General features: G+C 43.0%; 1 protein-coding gene across 1 annotated transcript in view; it reads left to right on the forward strand.

Annotated features, from left to right (window-relative positions):
• Positions 1-18975, forward strand: part of SGTB (small glutamine rich tetratricopeptide repeat co-chaperone beta) — a 103414-nt gene that overhangs the window by 71451 nt on the left and 12988 nt on the right. The window contains exons 4-8 of the mRNA XM_082243365.1: positions 4879-4957; positions 6407-6506; positions 7163-7267; positions 10427-10565; positions 18731-18787. Coding sequence (XP_082099491.1) covers positions 4879-4957; positions 6407-6506; positions 7163-7267; positions 10427-10565; positions 18731-18787 — 480 coding nt within the window. The remainder of the gene's footprint in view (positions 1-4878; positions 4958-6406; positions 6507-7162; positions 7268-10426; positions 10566-18730; positions 18788-18975) is intronic.

An 18975-nucleotide genomic window follows, 5' to 3' on the forward strand; every position in this document is an offset into this window, starting at 1 on the left:
CTGCATTTTACGGTGACTACTAGCCTTGGGGGGGGGGACAGCGCCCCTGCGCCCCCAATTGACCAGCCGCCACTGTTTAGTTTAAGGACATTACAGAGGACAAGGGGCAATCTTTATTTCTACAGGAAAAGAGATTTCATCTCCAAATATGGAAAGGTTTCTTCACAATAGGAGCTGTGAAAATTAGGAATACACTCCCTTCAGAGGTGGTTCTGGCTAGCTCAGTAGATTGCTTTAAAAAAGGCCTGGATTTTTTCCTAGGTGTACTAACATTTATAGGTAAAGTTGATCCAGGGAATATCCAGTTGCCTCTGGGGGGATCAGGAAGGAATTTTTCCCCCTGCTGTAGCAAATTGCCTAAAAAATAAAACCAGGGTGGATACTTTTTTTTTTTTTTTTTTAATCTAAAAAATTAGATTTTTTTTATTTAATTTCCAATATTTTTATTAGGGTTTCCTGAAAGAAAAACAAAACTTACAACAGTGCAAAGTGTGCCCATAGGGCTCAGTCATACATGTAAGAAATAACATAGCAGCCTCAAAACATGAATTAGAAAAATATAGATACAAATATCGCAGTAAAAAGAAAAAACAAGGTAAATAATGTAAACTGTAGAATAGAGACTCAAGTCAAGGTAGAAATAGAGCCTCCAATCAGCCATACGGGAGGTCGGTTGGTCCGGGCCCCCAACCCCACCATCGCACACTGAACTGGGGGAGGCATTTGCCATCTGTCAGTGCACTGGAAGGAATGAAAGTTATAAAATGAAAATAAAATAAAGAGAGAGAAAAGGAGAGAAAGGAAAAGAAAGAAAGAATCCAGGTGTCCCGGAAGATTAGAAGCAGTAGCAAGGGAGAAGTAGGAGAAGAAAACAGTAGTGGCAGGAAGAAAGGGGTCGGCATCCAGGTCCATCCCCCCCAATCGGGGGCATTTGCAAATCTTATCGTCCGAGATTTTTTTTATTTAAATCATTTTTTTTTTTTTTTTATCAAATTTATTGTAATAAAATTCTTTTGGAGTAAAAATCTATGTAAAGATTTAAGATACAATAATAATTTTATTTATTCAGCATGAAATGGAGCTTAGTTATGTAGCATGAGGCTGTATATTCTGCAATATTTACATTTTTGGTAAACTTATTTAATGAATCCAACTCTGCAAGCTGAGATACTGTAACATGCACTGCATTGATGCATTCACAGTATTTCACACTAACTACCAGCAAGAATGAGTCCTTACATTTAAAGAGCACCTGTCATTTCAGATCTATCATGGCAGCACCTGTTAGCGGGCATCCATTCACCTGCTGCAGCCACGTCCCTCACCTTGTTGTGTCACTGCCCCATCACCAGCTGTCCCATTAAAGTGAATGGGACTGCCAGTGAGTAAACAGTGGGTCAGAGGGGGAGCCGCTGCGGGACAGAGATGACAGTTGCTCTTTAAAAATTATGATTTAAATCGAGTTAATTTAAATAAAGCCTTTTTACTAGTAAATTAAATCATGATTTAAATCGTAATTTAAATCCACTTGATTAAAATCAAATCCACCCTGAACAAAAAACAAATGCAGCTATCACATCTAAGAAATGGTAAACGGCAATATTATAAATGCTTGCTTTTGGGTTTAATACTGCTTTAAGCAATAGGAATAATATGTTGCAGCAATAATAAATGTCATAAAATACAGCCCCTACTGAAGTTGCAACCCTAACAGGTAAAGGGTGGGGTGATGTGTATATATGCCACAATACTGGGTCAGCAGTCGGTAGTATGCTTTCCCATTTCTCCTGTTGGCCAACTTATTGGGGCCCAACCATTATGATAACAATTGTACAAAATGCACCGCTCTAAATACCATAAATGACTGTTAATGTGAGTGAATACAGTGAATAACTCAATGGTGTGTTATAGTTCAATTATATAAATATTCAAAACAGTGATTATACAGTATATGTATTCGCTGGATTTCAAACTATTTAAATATGATAAATAATTCAATAAACAATCCAAAAAAGTTCATAAAGTGAAAATCCAAGCATAAATCATCTGTGTTCCAGTATAGGTGAAATGCTCACTCACCAGAAAGACAGGTTGCTCATTTAAAGTATTAGTAAACTGCTGTTTTTTTTTTTTTTTTTTTCCTTCTAACCTGCAAGGAAATGTCATAATGTGCTAATATGCATCGTATACTAGCACATTATGTTAAACTTACCTGAAAACGAAGCATTCCAGCGTTTCACTGTCACTGCTGCAGGCGCTCCCATCTTCACCCAGTCTTCCTTCTAGGTTCGTGGACTCCGGCTGTGTGAGTGGCCAGAGCTGTGATGTCACTTCTGAGCATGCGCACGAAAGCCGCCGCTTTATGGTACAGGACTCTGAAAGGAGGGCCTGGGTGGCCATTCCTTCAGAGCGCATGCGCCGGTGATGTCACCGGCTGCGTGTACAGTAAATATGTCCTGAACGGTGCTTGTTTAGGAGATATTTACAGTACCTGTAGGTAAGCCTTATTATAGGCTTACCTATAGGTAAAAGTCAGAGATGGGAGTTTACTTTACTTTAAGTGCAGCATAAGCCCATGTAAGACGTTAGCACTGGAGACAGCTGCTGCTGATTCAACCCAGTCCCGTAATCAAAACAAATTCTTAGAAACTTGAACACAGGAAATTAACATATAGTGTAATACTACGGAATAATATCCACTTTAAAATAGCCACGTGAATAAAGTGCCACTTTGTGCAAAAAAAGTGCTCCAAACACCAGCCTTTATGACGTCATGCCGCCGCATCGGAGGACCTAGTGTAGGATTGATTAATTACTACACTATACGGCGCTTTCTTTCTTTATTGCCTATGGTGTATATTGACCAAGGGAGTGCTGCCCCTGGAGGATATAAATAGGATATGGAAGAGTTCCTCAGATTGATGTCTGCATTTATTACCACCATTTAAGCTATTTATGCCGCACATTGATTGGGCAGCAATAACGGCGGTGAGTGTGCATTGCATGTGGGAGAAGGCTGGTGTTTGGAGCACTTTTTTGCACAGAGTGGCACTTTATTAATGTGGCTATTTTGAAGTGGATATATTTTATTATGCTATAGGTTATTTTCCTGAGTTCCAGCTTCTTAGAATTCGTTATGATTATGGGACTGGGTTGAATCGGCAGAAGCCGTCTCCAGTATTAGAATCTCCTTCTGCTCACTGGCAAGGTGTACCCTGGGCAGTGTCCTCAGTGTCCAGCTCCTTACTCAGGTGCATCGGTTCTCTTGCAGACTTAGTTTTTTTGCAAGATCTCTCCTCTGATACGGTGATCTCTGTCAGCTACAACAGTTCAGTCCCTATCTAGGGACACAGGGAGCAAGGGCAGTCCTTCACCACACCAGCAGCTTCCTCTTCTTTCTCCATGTGAGACTCTGTATTTCTAGCTCGGGCTTCCGCTCTCCTCTCCTCTTGCAGCAACCCTCCCTCCTGGGACTTGTTGTGATCCCACACAGTGTATATGTGCTTCAGGACTGCTTCCCGGAAACCATATCTCCCACAATCCTCCACACTCCTCAAAATCTCCAGCAGCTCACATCCTCATTGCACCCCCTAGTTGATGGAGGGCAGCATAAAGAAATTGTAAAGTCTCATTTTTTTTCCTATAAAAATAACAAACAGGTTATACTTACCTGCTCTGTTGCAGTGGATTTGCACAGAGCAGCCCAGAACCTCCTCTTCGTGGGTCCCTCTTCTGCTTTCCTGGCCCCTCCCTCCTGTTCAGTGCCCCCACAGCAAGCATCTTACTATGGGGGCACCCGAGCTGAGTTACAGCTCCCTATGTCCATTCAGACACGAAGCCCGGCCCCACCCCTCTCTCTCCTGATTGGCCAGCTGAGTTTGATTGACAGCAGTGGCAGCCACTGTGTCTCAGACAACTCTCGGGAGACTCTCGGACGTGGAGATAGCTGGACAGAGAGGGACCTAAGGTAAGTATTAGGGGGTGCTAGGGAGGCTGCTGCACACTGAAGGCTTTTTATCCTTATGCATAGAATGCATTAAAATAAAAAAACCTTCTGACTTTACAACTCCTTTAACACTGGCTGCTCGTTGTTCCACTATAGGAGTCTCTCCTGCATCCAAGCCTGTGTAAAAGTCCCCCATGCATCACAGACACAAAGTCCCCTTTCCACCAGAGCTGCAGACTGGGCTACATATACAAGACACAGATCAGTTCAACTCTGCAATTCTAAATACACAATTGAATGCATTTTTTTTTCATGCAAGCAGTGTAAGTACCCACAAATTTGAGCTGTTATCTGTCTCTTGCAGTCCCTGTATAGTAGGACAGGAGTGTGAGTGGAAAAAGTAGCACAAGGGGCCAATCAGAGTCAGTTCATATGCATACAAGGAATATGTTGATTGGAGGAGAAATCAGAGTGACAGAGAAATGAGCTCATCACTGTGCTGCTTCTCCTTCCCTGTCCAATCATGGTCTGGAACAGGTCCATCATTTATGATAGCCTGGGCTCATAGGAAGTGGGTTGAATGATTCTGGCTGTCAGACTGAGGACATCTGGAAAGAGAAAATAATTGCTATGGGAGTGGCAATAAATTAAAGGTGAGTATTGCAGCAAAAGCTGCTTTCTTATTGTTTGTTTTTTATCACTTAATAAGCTTATCATTTTTATATTTTCCCAATTACCTTTGTTCTCTCCTTAGAGGTGTCACAGTGATAGAATTGATTGGATAACCTCCCAATAGGATAACAAAGAGCACAGGTCCTAATTCCAATCTCTTTTTCTTTTTTTTTTTTTGTTTGGGTTTGTGAAATGAAAACCTTTTTATGCATTATGTGCTTTCTGTTGGAGCCAAACATTAAATGTGTTGTTTTCTGCAGAACAATGAACTGACACCAGCAGATTCCCCTTCAGTCTCCCCAGCTGACATAGAGAAGGCTGAACAGCTAAAAGATAAAGGTAGGCTGTTTATATCAAGAACTGTGCCCAAAAAAGGCAAGCAAAGAGCAAAGGACTGGCCACCATTGGGTATGAGCTCAGGCATGTTTGAGTCCTAGTCTGAACCCATGTGAGTGAGCCCACCTGGAAGTTGTCATCTGTACTGTGCCAATCATAAGCGACTAAGGCACTCCTCGCCCTGGGAGCCGCTGGTATACAGGGGAAAATGCCTCAGCCGTTTATGACTGGTCCAATACAGTGACCACTTACTGGCGGGCTCACACATATGGGTTTGGAGTAGAATCCAAATACGCCCAAGCTCATTCCTAGTTACCAGTATTGCATGTTTGTACCCTGCAGCTGATCTTTCCTCATTACTAATTTACTGTGCCTTGTTCTGCACTGTGACTGTGTGAAGGCAGCAATCTTGGTAGAGGCAGGGCTTTGCTTCCATGTCACACTCCAATGAGCAGAATAGTATTGATATTAAAAAATCTCATTGCAAATCTCTTGAGACTAGCAGTCAGAGGTAGCCATGCCTTAAGCCTCGTACACACGCGTCGAAAATCGGCAGGGAATTTTCGTCCGACGACCAATCTGCCGATTTTCGGCTTCTTAGTATGATGCTTCCAACAACCGACTCCGACTTTTCAGCTGAAAAAATCTGGTGTGCAGGCTATAAAATTTATGTCCGCCGTCATAACACGGCCGATTTTCGTGCAGTCAGTACAGATTTCGACAGGGAAAAATCTAATGAGCAAGACTGGGCATGCTCAGAGAAGAAAGAACACAAAGAAAGCAAACCAACACATGACATCACTTCTGAAGTAGAATTTTGTCGGGCGAGAAAATTCGTGTGCAGTCTAGGCACATTCCAACCAACAAAACACCACTCTGGATAAAAGACGGACGATCGGTTGGCCGATAATCATTGTGTGTGTACTAGGCTTTAGATTTCACACTGCAGATATACAGCTATGAGGATGTAGGCACAGGACTACCTAGGTACCCTCAAAAATCAGCCCTGCTATTTTTCAGGAGGAATTCCAGACGAAAGATACTTTTCAGTGTACTGCAATAGTACAACTACATTTTCCTTTATAACATGGGACAACTTTACTTTTTTAGTTCAGTTTCACATTAAAAAAATGGCAAAGCTGAAATCCTTCTACGGTCCAAAGTTCAAAATGCAGTCGCAATGTTTAATAGACAAAACACAATAAATAGTGTTTTTTTTCACTATACCACAAATAATCCTTGTGAAATAAAGAAGCTTTGAGCTTATCTAGAATACCAAATCTGTTCCAATGGTGTAGACTAGTAAAAACATAGGGATTTTAGTTCAGATCAATTTTTTAACATATTTTACATGCATTTTTATGTTATACTTAAGCCAGCGTTAGAGAGAAAAAATAATTAGAAACAAAATTTCTCTTCTTATTTTCTAACCGAAGCATATTTCTGATTCAGGTAACAATTACATGAAGGAACAGAACTATGAAGCTGCTGTAGAGTGTTACTCACAGGCAGTTGAGTTGGATCCAAACAATGCAGTATATTACTGCAACAGGTACTATTTCCGTAAAATATGTTCTATTTTTCCTCAGCACTTATCTGTGTTCTTGTCTCAGAATAAGTTGTAAACTGTGCTACCTAATGTGTTTTTGTTTTTTTGTACTTTATTGATCCATTAACCCTTTAACCTGTTGGTAGACTTTAAAAGTGTCAGTTCCTGTTTGATTTGGGTTTTATTGTAGAATGACTCAAGTCCTTTTTGTTTTCCTGGTGTGAAGTTGAGTATTCAGCATTCATACACCATTCATCAGCACCGAATGTCCTCCATCACCAGGAACTTGGACAGCTGTTAGAGCAGCGTTGTATGTCAGTTGAGATCTTGTATGGAGCCAATCAGGGTCAGTCCCAAGGCTATAGATAACAGGAAATAGTCCTCCAGGTGTAATTCATATTATTCCTATTCTTATAGGTAAATTCTGAATCTTACCTTCTGAAAGGATGAGCCATTACTCATAAGGGATTGTTAGCACCACTCATTAGCCATAATGCATACAATAATGACAGTAGGGAATTAGAAAACTTGAACCCCAGTCCTGAAGATAGTGGTGAAAATAGAAAAAGCCTCCAGTGATGTTTGGCAGTTTTTCTTTCATTCGTGTTTGTTTTTACTTCCTTTAAAAATGTATTTTTACATTTCTGCATGTATTCAAGGGCTGCTGCACATAGTCAGTTAGGTCACCATGAAGATGCAATAACAGACTGTGAAAAAGCCATATCAATTGATGAAAAATACAGCAAAGCCTATGGGAGAATGGGGTAAGAGATCGCCTAACGTTCATTTGTCAGTTTCATGGTATTGTTATGTGAATGCACATTTCATGTACATTTTTTTTACACTGTGCAAAGTTGTTCTCATTGTTTTGTTGTTTTTTTTTTCTTTTTTTTTACTGGCAAACCTCTCTAGTTTAATTTAGAATATTGTTTTGTCAAAGTCATTTCTTTTTTAATACTCAGTACATAAAATTCCACATGCATTAATACCACTAAATCTGCATTATGTGCACTACATTGCTTCCACATATACAGTGCATCCGGAAAGTATTCACAGCGCTTCACTTTTTCCACATTTTGTTATGTTGCAGCCCTATTCCAAAATGGATTAAATTCATTATTTACCTCAAGATTCTATAAACAATACCCCATAATGACAATGTGGAAAATGTTTGTTTGAAATCCTTGCACATTTATTAAAAGTAAAAAACGAAAAAATCTCCTGTACATAAGTATTCACAGCCTTTGCCATACACTCAAAATTGAGCTCAGGTGCATCGTGTTTCCACTGATCATCCTTGAGGTGTTTCTACAACTTGGGAGTCCACCTGTGGTAAATTCAGTTGATTGGACATGATTTGGAAAGGCCTGTAGACCTTGGATACATGATTGTATGGAGGCACAGATCTGGGGAAGGGTACAGAAAAATTTCTGCAGCATTGAAAGTCCCAGGGAGCACAGTGGCCTCCATCATCTGTAAATGGAAGAAGTTTGGAACCACCAGGACCCTTCCTAGAGCGGGCCACCTGGCCAAACTAAGTGATCGGGGGAGAAGGTCCTTAGTCGGGTAGGTGGCCAAGAATCCGATGGTCACTCTGACAGAGCTCCAGCATTTCCCTGTGGAGAGAGGAGAACCTTCCAGAAAAACAACCATATCTGCAGCACTCTACCAATCAGGTCTGTATGGTAGAGTGGCGAGACGAAAGCCACTCCTTAGTAAAAGGCACATGGCAGCCCTCCTGGAGTTTGCCAAAAGGCACCTGAAGGACTCAGAAAAAAATTCTGATCTGATTAATCAAAGATTGAACTCTTTGGGCTGAATGGCAAGCTTCATGTCTGGAGGAAACCATGCACCACTCATCACCTGGCCAATACAATCCCTACAGTGAAGCATGGTGGTGGCAGCATCATGCTGTGGGGATGTTTTTCAGTGGCAGGAACTGGGAGACTAGTCAGGATCGAGGGAAAGAGGAATGCAACAATGTACAGAGACATCCTTGATGAAAACCTGCTCCAGAGCGCTCTGGACCTCAGACTGGAGCGAAGGTTCATCTTCCAACAGGACAACAAGCCTAAACACACAGCGGAGATAAAAAAGGAGTGGCTATGAGACAACTCTGTGAATATCATTAAGTAGCCAGCCAAAGCCCAGACTTGAACCCAATTGAACATCTCTGGAGAGATCTGAAAATGGTTGTGCACCGACGCTCCCCATTCAACCTAATGGAGCTTGAGAGGTCCTGCAAAGAAGAATGGGAAAAACTGCCCAAAAATAGGAGTGCCAAGCTAGTAGCATCATACTCAAAAAGACTTTAGGCTGTAACTGGTGCCAAAGGTGCTTCAGCAAAGTAATGAGCAAAGGCTGTAAATACTTATGTACATAGGTTTTTTTATTTTTAATAAATTTGCAAAGATTTCAAATAAACTTCGTTCACGTTTTCATTATGGGGTATTGTTTGTAGAATTTGGTGGAAAATAATGAATTGAATCCATTTTGGAATAAGGCTGTAACATAACAAAATGTGGAAAAAGTGAAGCACTGTGAATACATTCTGGATGCACTGTATGTGGTAAAAAAAAGCAGTGGGGCATCAGTTCCATGGGCAAAAATGTGGGTTAAGGTCTTTAAAGCAAACCTGTGCTTTGTCTGTTAGGCAAAGCAACAGGTGTACATGAATGTCCCCTTTCTTGCAGGATACACCTTTCTCCTCACTCCCTGCCACTCTGTACGGATTCAGGGAGAGAAGAAATAAGCTAGCTAGTACTTTGGGTATTGGGAAGGAAGTGAACCATTCTATGTGACCATCAGTTGTCTAATCACCAAGCACCAACACTGTTACGTGAAGAGTGCACATAGCCGTGTATAGGCAATGTTTGTACATGAACCTAATTACATTTTTAGCATATGTGTATTGTATGAAATAAAATAAAATTATTAGAATTTTCTACACAGGGAGGAGGTTGTAAAGTATGAAATAAGCCTTTCTAATTCTAACCATTCTTTTATATGTAAGCCTAATGCACATTGGACATTTTTACTACTGCTCCTAGGGGTATCTGATGTTTTTTTTATTTTTCTGCTTCTAAATGCCCCTGCATGTTAACCAATGTGTGGTGTGCTGGCAGAAAAAAATGCTTAATTCCTGTAAATGTGTCTAAATGTGTGTAAATGCGCCTAAGCGCTAGGTGCGTTTAGCTCTTGAGTGTTAATTCATTTTAATGGGCAGAATAAAATTTTATTCTGGCCAATGAAATGAATAAATCCCAAAGTGCTTGACATGCCTAAACACGTTAAATGCGTTTATAGGCATCAATCACTAATTTTTTTCTGCCAAAACACCAAACTACCAAGGAGAACAGCATCTAGGAGAGATAGCAAAACGTCCAGTGTACACGAGGCCTAATAGCATCTATGAAGCCAAATTTTGTTTTGGATAAAGTATGGAACAGTAAAAAATCCCAGTCAGGTATTATTATTTTTTTTTGCTGTTTGTCCCATAGAAGAGATTTTGCTTTACTTCCTGTCCCAGAGACAGAACAAGAGGTGAGAGAAAGTCTCTTCAAAGTGAAGGGGGGATCCCATGTTTGACAGTTTTCACCAAACAGATGTCTTCATCGGAAGATTTTCCCTCTACTTCTGTTTTGGTGACAACCATAACATTTTTGATTTTCCATAATTTCCTGTACTGGTAATCATCGTCACCGAGACTAGCAGAGAAGGTGAATCTCCCCAGAAAGGACACAGACAGCAATACAAATCTTACAGGAGTTTTAATACTTCTGTGCTCTGTCCAGTCCTACATAAAATTTTGGCTCTAGGATTTTTTTTTATTACAGTCAAGGTTAAATGCCTGGGTTGTAAAGTGTGAAATACGTCTTTCTAAAGCTTATTAAATTATGTCTTTTGGTGCCATTTGTGTACAGACGAGCCCTGGCAGCCTTAAATAAATACAAAGAAGCAATCAGCAGCTACCAGAAAGCCTTGGATCTAGATCCCGAAAATGAATCCTATAAGTGCTATCTGAAGATTGCAGAACAGAAAGTCAGACAAGTTCCCAGTCCTGTAAGTGCAACTTTACTTTAAAAAAAAAAAAAAAAATATATACATATATATATATATATATATATATATATATATATATATATAGTTTACTGGTGTAATAAAGGAACATGTAACTGTTACTTATCTAATGATACTATCCTTCCCTGTCTTCTGTACCAGTGCCTTATCATTTCTATAAAGCAAGTGCCTTAAGTAAAGTGTCTAGAAGCGTGTACAAAGAAAGGTAATGGAGCTGATTTGCTATAGTAGAAGAATATGTTTGTTCACTTTGCAGAGTGAAATTAGCATAGCCTAGTGAATGAGGCATGCTGAGGATAACCTGATGGAGATGTGCCAAGTACAGCTTTTAGGTGAGGATGGGGTAGGCTTCTCTGAATAAATTCGTTTTCAAGGATCACTTAAAGTGTTACTAAACCCACAACAGTAAAATTAGTCTGTAAATACAGTAAAGCATGCTTGTTATACTCACTGTGGAACCTAAAGGGTTATTTCGAAGCATTGTGTAAAAACGCTGTTTAATCCTGTCTTCTCTGATCCTCCCCCTATTCCACTCCAATCCATCTCCTAACAGTACAGAGCCTTGGGGGCACTCTACACATGCTCATGTGTATTGCTAGAGTTTTTTCTTTTTTTTTTTCTAGGGAGGGTACATGTGATCAGCACAGGGCCAATCAGCATTGTCCAGACTGAGGGTCAGGAGTCCTCCAGCCTCGTAGGGCAGTCAGAATAGAAATAAAACTTCCCTTATAAGCTCTAACCAGACATTGATAGAAGTCACAAGACTGCTCTAACTGCTAATGAGAAAAAATGGATTTTTGTAAAATCTTACCGTAAAATCCTTTTCTCTTAGCTCATTGACAGACGTAGTCCTCGGTGATACAGCACCTTCGGGTTATGTTGCCTCCACAGGAGCAGGACTAGACAGGAAATTAAAAAGCTCTGGCCACACCCTAGGGGCAGTCCCAGAGGGTATATCCTCTCTCTCTCTGCCTCAACAAATCAGTTATGTGAAAAAGCAGTCTTTAGAGATTTTAACCCAACCCAACTCAAAAAACAGAGGGGCGGGGACTACGTCTGTCAATGAGCTAAGAGAAAAGGATTTTACGGTAAGATTTTACAAAAATCCATTTTTCTCTAGCGCTCATTGACAGACGTAGTCCTCGGTGATACAGCACCTTCGGGACGTCCCAGAGCAGTATCACAAATGAGGGGTGGGAAAATGAAAATCAAATCCCAATCTAGAAGGCCCAACCGGTGCCAACTAGAAGTTTACAAAGCTCATCCTTAATGATGAGACTCAACAAAAAAGAGAAAAAATTTTTTTTTTTTTTTCAAACAGAAAAAACCCTCGAGGTAGACCACCGGTCTCCTCAAATTGCGGCCTGCAAAACCTTGCGGCCAAATGAGGCATCCGCCGATGCCGTCACATCAATTTTATAGAATTTTGTAAAGGTATGTACCGACGACCAGGTGGCCGCCTTACATACCTGGACCACTGACGCCTGATGGTGAAAGGCCCAGGAAGTACTGAGCGCTCGAGTGGAGTGCGCCCTAACAGGGAACGGAGGACTCTGACCCTTAATAGAATAAGCCTGTACCACCGTTTGTCTAATCCATTTGGCAATGGTCGCGGCAGATGCAGGCAAACCCTTTCTGGGGCCATCCGTGATCACAAAAAAATGAATCCGTCTTACGGAATGATTCCGTAGCTTTCAGGTATACCCTGATTGCCCGAACCACATCTAAGGAATGCAACGCATGTTCCCGATGATGCTTGGGCTGAGGACACAAGGAAGGTAGTACAATATCTTCATTCAGATGAAAATCTGAAACCACCTTAGGAAGAAAAGATGGCTTAGGATGAAGTACTACCTTATCCCTATGAATCACTAGGTATGGGGACTGGCATGATAATGCAGCCAGTTCTGACACCCTGCGAGCAGAAGTAATAGCCACCAAGAAGGCCACCTTCTGGGATAAAGTAAGCAAGGGAATCTCCCTGATGTTTTCAAAGGGAGGTTTCTGTAGAACCGACAAAACCAAATTAAGATCCCAGGGCGGTAAGGGCGCGCGGACTGGTGGAGCCAGGTGCCGCACCCCCTGGATGAAATTCCGCACCAAGGACTTGGTAGCTAAAGGCTTCTGAAAGAAGATTGCTAATGCTGAAACTTGACCCTTGATGGTGCTCAAGGCTAGCTTCTGCTCAACCCCTTGTTGCAAAAAGGCCAATATTCGAGTCACCGAATAGGTACGTGGAGGAAATCCTAAAGATTCGCACCACGCAATATAAGTCTTCCATGTGTGATAATAGACCTTGCTGGAAGTCGCTTTCCTTGCTTTAATAAGGGTAGGAATGACTGAAGTAGACAAACCTCTGTCCTTCAGTACTTGGGTCTCAATGGCCAGGCCATTAAAACCAGCGACTGTAAAGCATGATGGTAAATTGGTCCTTGAGACCACAGACACTCCCTGAGACGAAGTTCCCACGGAACGTCTGCGACTAGCATGTCCAAGTCGGCCAGGCCGGCTTGAGGAGGCCAGCCTAGAATTTTTAGGACCACTGGCGCTGATAGAATCTGAACCAGGCGTCCCTAGAGGTATCTGGCCCCGACCATCCGAGAAAGTCTGGTCGTTTTCTGTTCCCACACATTTATCAGATACCTGATTGTTATCAGGAAGGGTGATCTTTTCTGGTTGAACCTCAGGGACCGAAGTCACCCGACTAGAGGCTACTTGGCCTATCTGGTCAACCAGATCCGATTCCTGTGAGGTATAGGGACTAATCTTAGGAAAAGGTAAAGGAAAAGATCTATTCAGGGAACGGTAACTACCGCTTCCTGTAGTACTTAAATGTTGGAAGGGAAGAATCGCACCGGTAGTAGTGGTTGATGCTCGATCTAATGTCCTGAATACCGGTGAAAACGTCCCCCCACCCTGAAACCGGGTGGGGGCGCACCTTCAGGCTGTGTACTCCTTTGCTTCGGGTTTGGCTGGGTTGGTCCTCTGCTTGTCCGACCAGCCCTTCTTGAACCCTCCTGGAGGAGTCTTGCCTTTCCCGCTTGTACCAGCCGGGCGCCCTTTATGGGCGGTAAAGAAAGGTCCTCGCTTGTTGCGAGGTCCCTTAGCTTTAGCAGCCTGTGGCAAAAAAGTGCTCTTGCCCCCAGTGGCATCCTTAATGATTTCATCTAGGTTGGCCCCAAATAGACGATTCCCCTGAAAAGGGAGATTTGTCAAGGTCTTTTTGGAACCTAGGTCAGCTGACCAGCATTTTAACCACAGCACACGTCTGAGGATGACCGCTGACATAGATGCATGCCCTAATAAGGGAGTAGTGTCCAAGGCTGCGTCACAGATAAACTGTAGCCCTTGTATAATCTGTTCCATCAAATCAGATGTCTCCTGGGGAATATCTTTTCCCCTAAGGTCTTGGCGTACCATTCTCGCCCATTCCGTAAGTGTCTGGGAAACTAGACCAATAACAATTACTGGTCTAAATGCTGACCCTATCAGAGAGAAGATGGTGCGGGACTCTGCTTCCATCTTTCGATCCACCGGATCCTTAAAGGACGAAGTGTCCTCCACTGGGATAACCGTGGCTTTATTCAGCCTGGAAATAGGTGGATCCACCACTGGTGGTACCGTCCATTTCTTAATGATGGATTCCTCAAACGGATAGCGTCTAGCAATACGCTTGGAAATAGTAAAGGTACGTTTAGAATGCTCCCATTCTCCTTTAATCTGATTACCGAAACACTTGGGTACAGGAAAAACCTTCACCGTTTTGATGGGCTTATTAGTACCAAAAGGAATCTCTGTTTCAGTTGCCTCTGCCGGTAAAGCCTCAAGTTTTAAGGTTTCCTGCACTGCCACAACTAGTGCGTCCACCAATGCTTCTTCCTGAATTATAGCGGGAGAAGAAACGTCCTCCTCACTGTCTGAGGGGGCTTTACCTGGGATAACAGCCCTTGCAGAGGAACCTGCAACTGCAGTGACCATCTCTGAATCTGAGTCAGAGGTGTCAGATAGTATAGGGGTAGGCGGGGGTCGCTTCCTTGACCCCCTTCCCTGACAGGCCGCCTCCACCCGAGCCACCATAGACTCCAAAATTGCTGTAAATGACTCTACACTCTGTGCACCGGCGGGTCCCGTGGCCCCCTCGAGGGAAACAGGTGGGGGAATATGTGTGGCAGGGTCCATGATAATTCCAGTCACTTCCTGGATAATATAATTCAAAAATAAAAAACTTTTTTTTTTTTTCAGACCCCCAGCGCCACAAAAAGCCCCTTAGTGTTACCTGCTAGGGATCCCTATCGATCGAGAGAGAGAGAGATAGACCCCCAGGCTCACCACTTGATGCTCAGAGTTTAACTGCAACAGGTTACAGCGCTGTCTTGACAAACAGGAAGTCTTTTGGCTGGCTGCCCAGGAAGAAAGGTAGGCGGCTCCGCCCCTCTGCACGCCTTCCGGTGCCTCCCCTAGCTCCACGAGGTGTTTGGATCACCTCAAACATGGCCGCCCCCATGCTGGAGACACGAGGCTACGCCAAAATGGCGGCTCGTGCGATCCAGCAAAAAAAATGGCGGCGGCCTGTACTGAATAGCGGTGTGCTGCAGGGCACACAACACTCTCTCTGCATGGGGATTTGGCGTGGTTGGCGGTACCGGCCCTGGCGGACCGCATGGCCATTCGGGAGGCCTGCTAATAGCTGGAGATCTGATTAGGAAGGCAGTCTACATGTCCGTGGCTTCTGACTGGTAGGTAGCTTATTCTTATCACCGTAAGATTCCCAGAATGCCACTGATTACAATCTTTTTAACATGTATACAATTAGATTGTTAGCTCCCAAACCAAGCCTCCTGGCTTTTTGCACATAAAATCACACTCAAAGTAGGAGGATCTGTGTCATTTATAGGATAGAGAGGGACTCTATCTTACCATACAGAGAGGGGCCCGCGTTCACCACAAGACCCGTCAGGGGAAAAGGGGGGAACATACTACTCACCATACCGGAACCAGGCGGGCACCAACTCCTGACAGTACCCCTCTGCACCGGGGCGGGAGGGCTGTCGACCGATATGGACGCCGTGACTCATGGTCTTTGGCGTTTCAGCGAGACGTTTAACTCGCGGGGTCAGTCCTTTAATGGGACTTTGTCGCGGCCGACCCAGCGCGGAGCTATGGCCTGCACGCGCTCGTAGGCTGAACTGGGGTGACCACCGGATCTCAACATCCAGCCGTCGCCCAGTTCAGCTTTCTTGCTTGAAGATCTCACAGGAACACTGGAGAAAAAAAGCTGTCTAAAAAAATCTTTTAAGAAAAAAAAAATCTTGCCAGGACCTAAGATCCCAGCAAGGTATCTAGGTCCTTACTCCTAACTAGACAGAAAATAACTGATTTGTTGAGGCAGAGAGAGAGAGGATATACCCTCTGGGACTGCCCCTAGGGTGTGGCCAGAGCTTTTTAATTTCCTGTCTAGTCCTGCTCCTGTGGAGGCAACATAACCCGAAGGTGCTGTATCACCGAGGACTACGTCTGTCAATGAGCGCTAGAGAAAGATATTTAGCAGTTTATATTTACTAAAACTATTGCATTTGCATGTTCTGTGTACTGTGGGAGACCAGATATTGTGAACACAGGGTCCTGGGTTTAGTAACACTTTAAAGACAACAGGGTAGGGGTTAAATGGACATACTAGTGTAGGGAGTTCCAGAGCATGGGAGAGGTTCTGGAGAACTGCGGGTGAGCATGGGGGGAGGTAAAAAGAGAGGTAAAAGGCAAGATGTCTTGGGATCCTTGTGCATCTCTGATTGTTAATGGAGAGCTTGCTGAGATCGATATGCACAAGTGAAGAGGTAACAGTGATGCCTTTTTTCATATAGAAATAAAGGAGACCAATGTTGTACATAATTTTATCCTGTAATAAAGGGAACCATGAAGAGCTGTTCATGAACAAGGTACAGTTTCTTAAGGCAAACCAATCATTGTGATTGAAGACTGTAAAAAGGGACTATCAGTTCTGGCAGAGAGGCAAATTTATATAGATCAAATAAAATGCTTTCTTTATTATGTGAAGAGATTGTGTTCAAGTGAAAGCTTGTTAAAGCATTAAAATCTGTGATCGATCATTGCTTGTTACTTGTGTGCCCAGTAATAAGTACAGCAGCAGAAAACTTGCTAACCTGCTTGATTTACCTAGACATTTAAAGGCGAATAAAAAGTGCACTTAGGCTCTGCTCACATCTGTGCGTCTGATGAGCACTGACTGGCACTGACGGGCGGCACTGATGGACACTGATGGGCAGCACAGATGAGCAGGCACTGACTGGCAGCTCTATGGGCACTAATTGTAGGCACTGATAGTAGGCACTGTGGGCACCGATGGTGAGCACTGTTTTTTTACTTTTCTGTAATCAGGGCACTGATGATCAGTGCCCTGATTACCTGTCCTAGGCTTCCCTTTGAGGAGGAGCTGCTGATGGGCTCTCCTCACCACACACTCTGATAGTGTGAGGCGAGGAGAGCCGATAAATGGCACTTCCTCATTTACATGTGACCGGCTGTTATTGGACAAAGCCAATCACATGGGTAAAGAGCCATGTCATTGGCTCTTTACCAAGATCGGGGTCACGACATGTCCTAGCAACACGGCACGGCCACGATCGCCACACTGCGCTGCCCCGCGGGCACGAGAGAGGCCCGTATTGGTGCGCCGTCATATGACGGCGTCCCAAGACTAGAGCCGCACCTCTCTGCCGTCATTTGACGGTGGGCGGGCAGGCGGGAAGTAGTTAAGGCACTGTATGCCTAGTTTAGTTAATACAAACAATGGCAACCTCCCCAACCTATAACTGGCCTTTGCAGCCAGGAGCACATGGAAGGGCGATGCATGTCAAAAAAACTAAAAATTCAGAGCTCACTTACCAGCCAGCCTGCACCAAACCAAACTGACCCTGTCTAGCAGTTCACATTAAAAACATGGGTATAGTTTGAACACATTTGCAAATACATGCGCAAGCTGCAGCGCCCACGTAATGGCACCCAAGTGTACTGCAGTGCTAACTCTATAATTTTGAGAGCACATGTATGATAATGAATAGATTAAGAGCAGGAATGCATGGAGGGAGCCCTCTCCTCCTTAAAGGTATAGGGATGCACTAGACACCCAGCAATAGCATAAAGGCAGAGAAGGTATCCAATGCGTCCCCTCACCAATTCACCAACAGTCCAAAAAAATTGCAACCACCCCAACCTATAAATGGCATTTGCAGTAAGAAGCACTTGGAAGGGCGACACATGTCAAATAAAACAAAAATTCACAGCTTACTTACCAGCCAGCCTGCAACAAACTGAATTGACCTTATCTAACAGTTCACATTAAAACAAAGGGTTTAGTTTGCACACATTTGCAAATATATATGTATTATGCGTATATGCTATATGCTGCAGCGGCCATGTCATGGCATCCCAGAGTACTGCAGTCCTAAATCTGTAATCTTGAGTCTCCTGAGTTGGCGCATATATATGATAATGGATAGATTGAGAGTAGGTATGCCTGGAGGGAGCCCATCCCTCCTTAAAGGTATAGGGATGCACTGGACCCAGCAATAGCGCAATAGCAGCAAAGGTTATCCAGTGCATTCCTTTACCAATTCACCAACAGTACAAACAAACGGGCTGGCCTTTGCAGCAAGGAGCACATGGTTTAGTTAATACCATGTGGTGGGTGAAATCTAATGCTTAGATGTGTTTAGAGGTATTATTGGAGGTGCAGACATTTCAGAAAATTAAAACCTGTCTTGCACGCCTCCTCGAAAATGGGCCCTTTTCAAGTTGTGTCTGTATTACAGGACTGCTAATAATATTTAACATAGATAAATAGGTTAAAAAAGACACATGTCCATTAGGTTCAACCAAAGGACAAAAATTATTAAACTAAACCAGTCTCTTCAGAACCCTAAACCCTCTGATAAACCAGAGGAAGGCAAGAAAAAACACTAAAAAATCATGGTCCGGTTTACTCCAACAGAGGGAAAAAATTCTCCCTGATCCTCCAAGGCAATCAGATACTCCCTGGATCAGCAATCTACAGTGTTCTTTCTTATAAATATTATTATCCAGATATATTCAATGCATTCTTATATAATTCACCTCTGCTTTTCCTATAGACAAGTGCTGGATTTGATATGGCAAGTCTCATGAATAACCCAGCCTTCGTGAGCATGGTGAGATGTTCCTATACTTTACATTTATACTCTGGAACAATTATTGTTGATCCTTGTTAATTAAAGTCCAAGGTAAGGTTAGGTAAATTACCTAAATTTGATGATTTAATTACCATGGGAGTTGGTTGTTATTTTGCTGGGGATCCTGTATATCACCCAATGTATTCCTAACACAAAGAAGTCCAACA

This window comes from Pelophylax lessonae, assembly GCF_965119305.1.
Source record: "Pelophylax lessonae genome assembly, chromosome: 1".
NCBI lineage: Eukaryota > Metazoa > Chordata > Amphibia > Anura > Ranidae > Pelophylax > Pelophylax lessonae.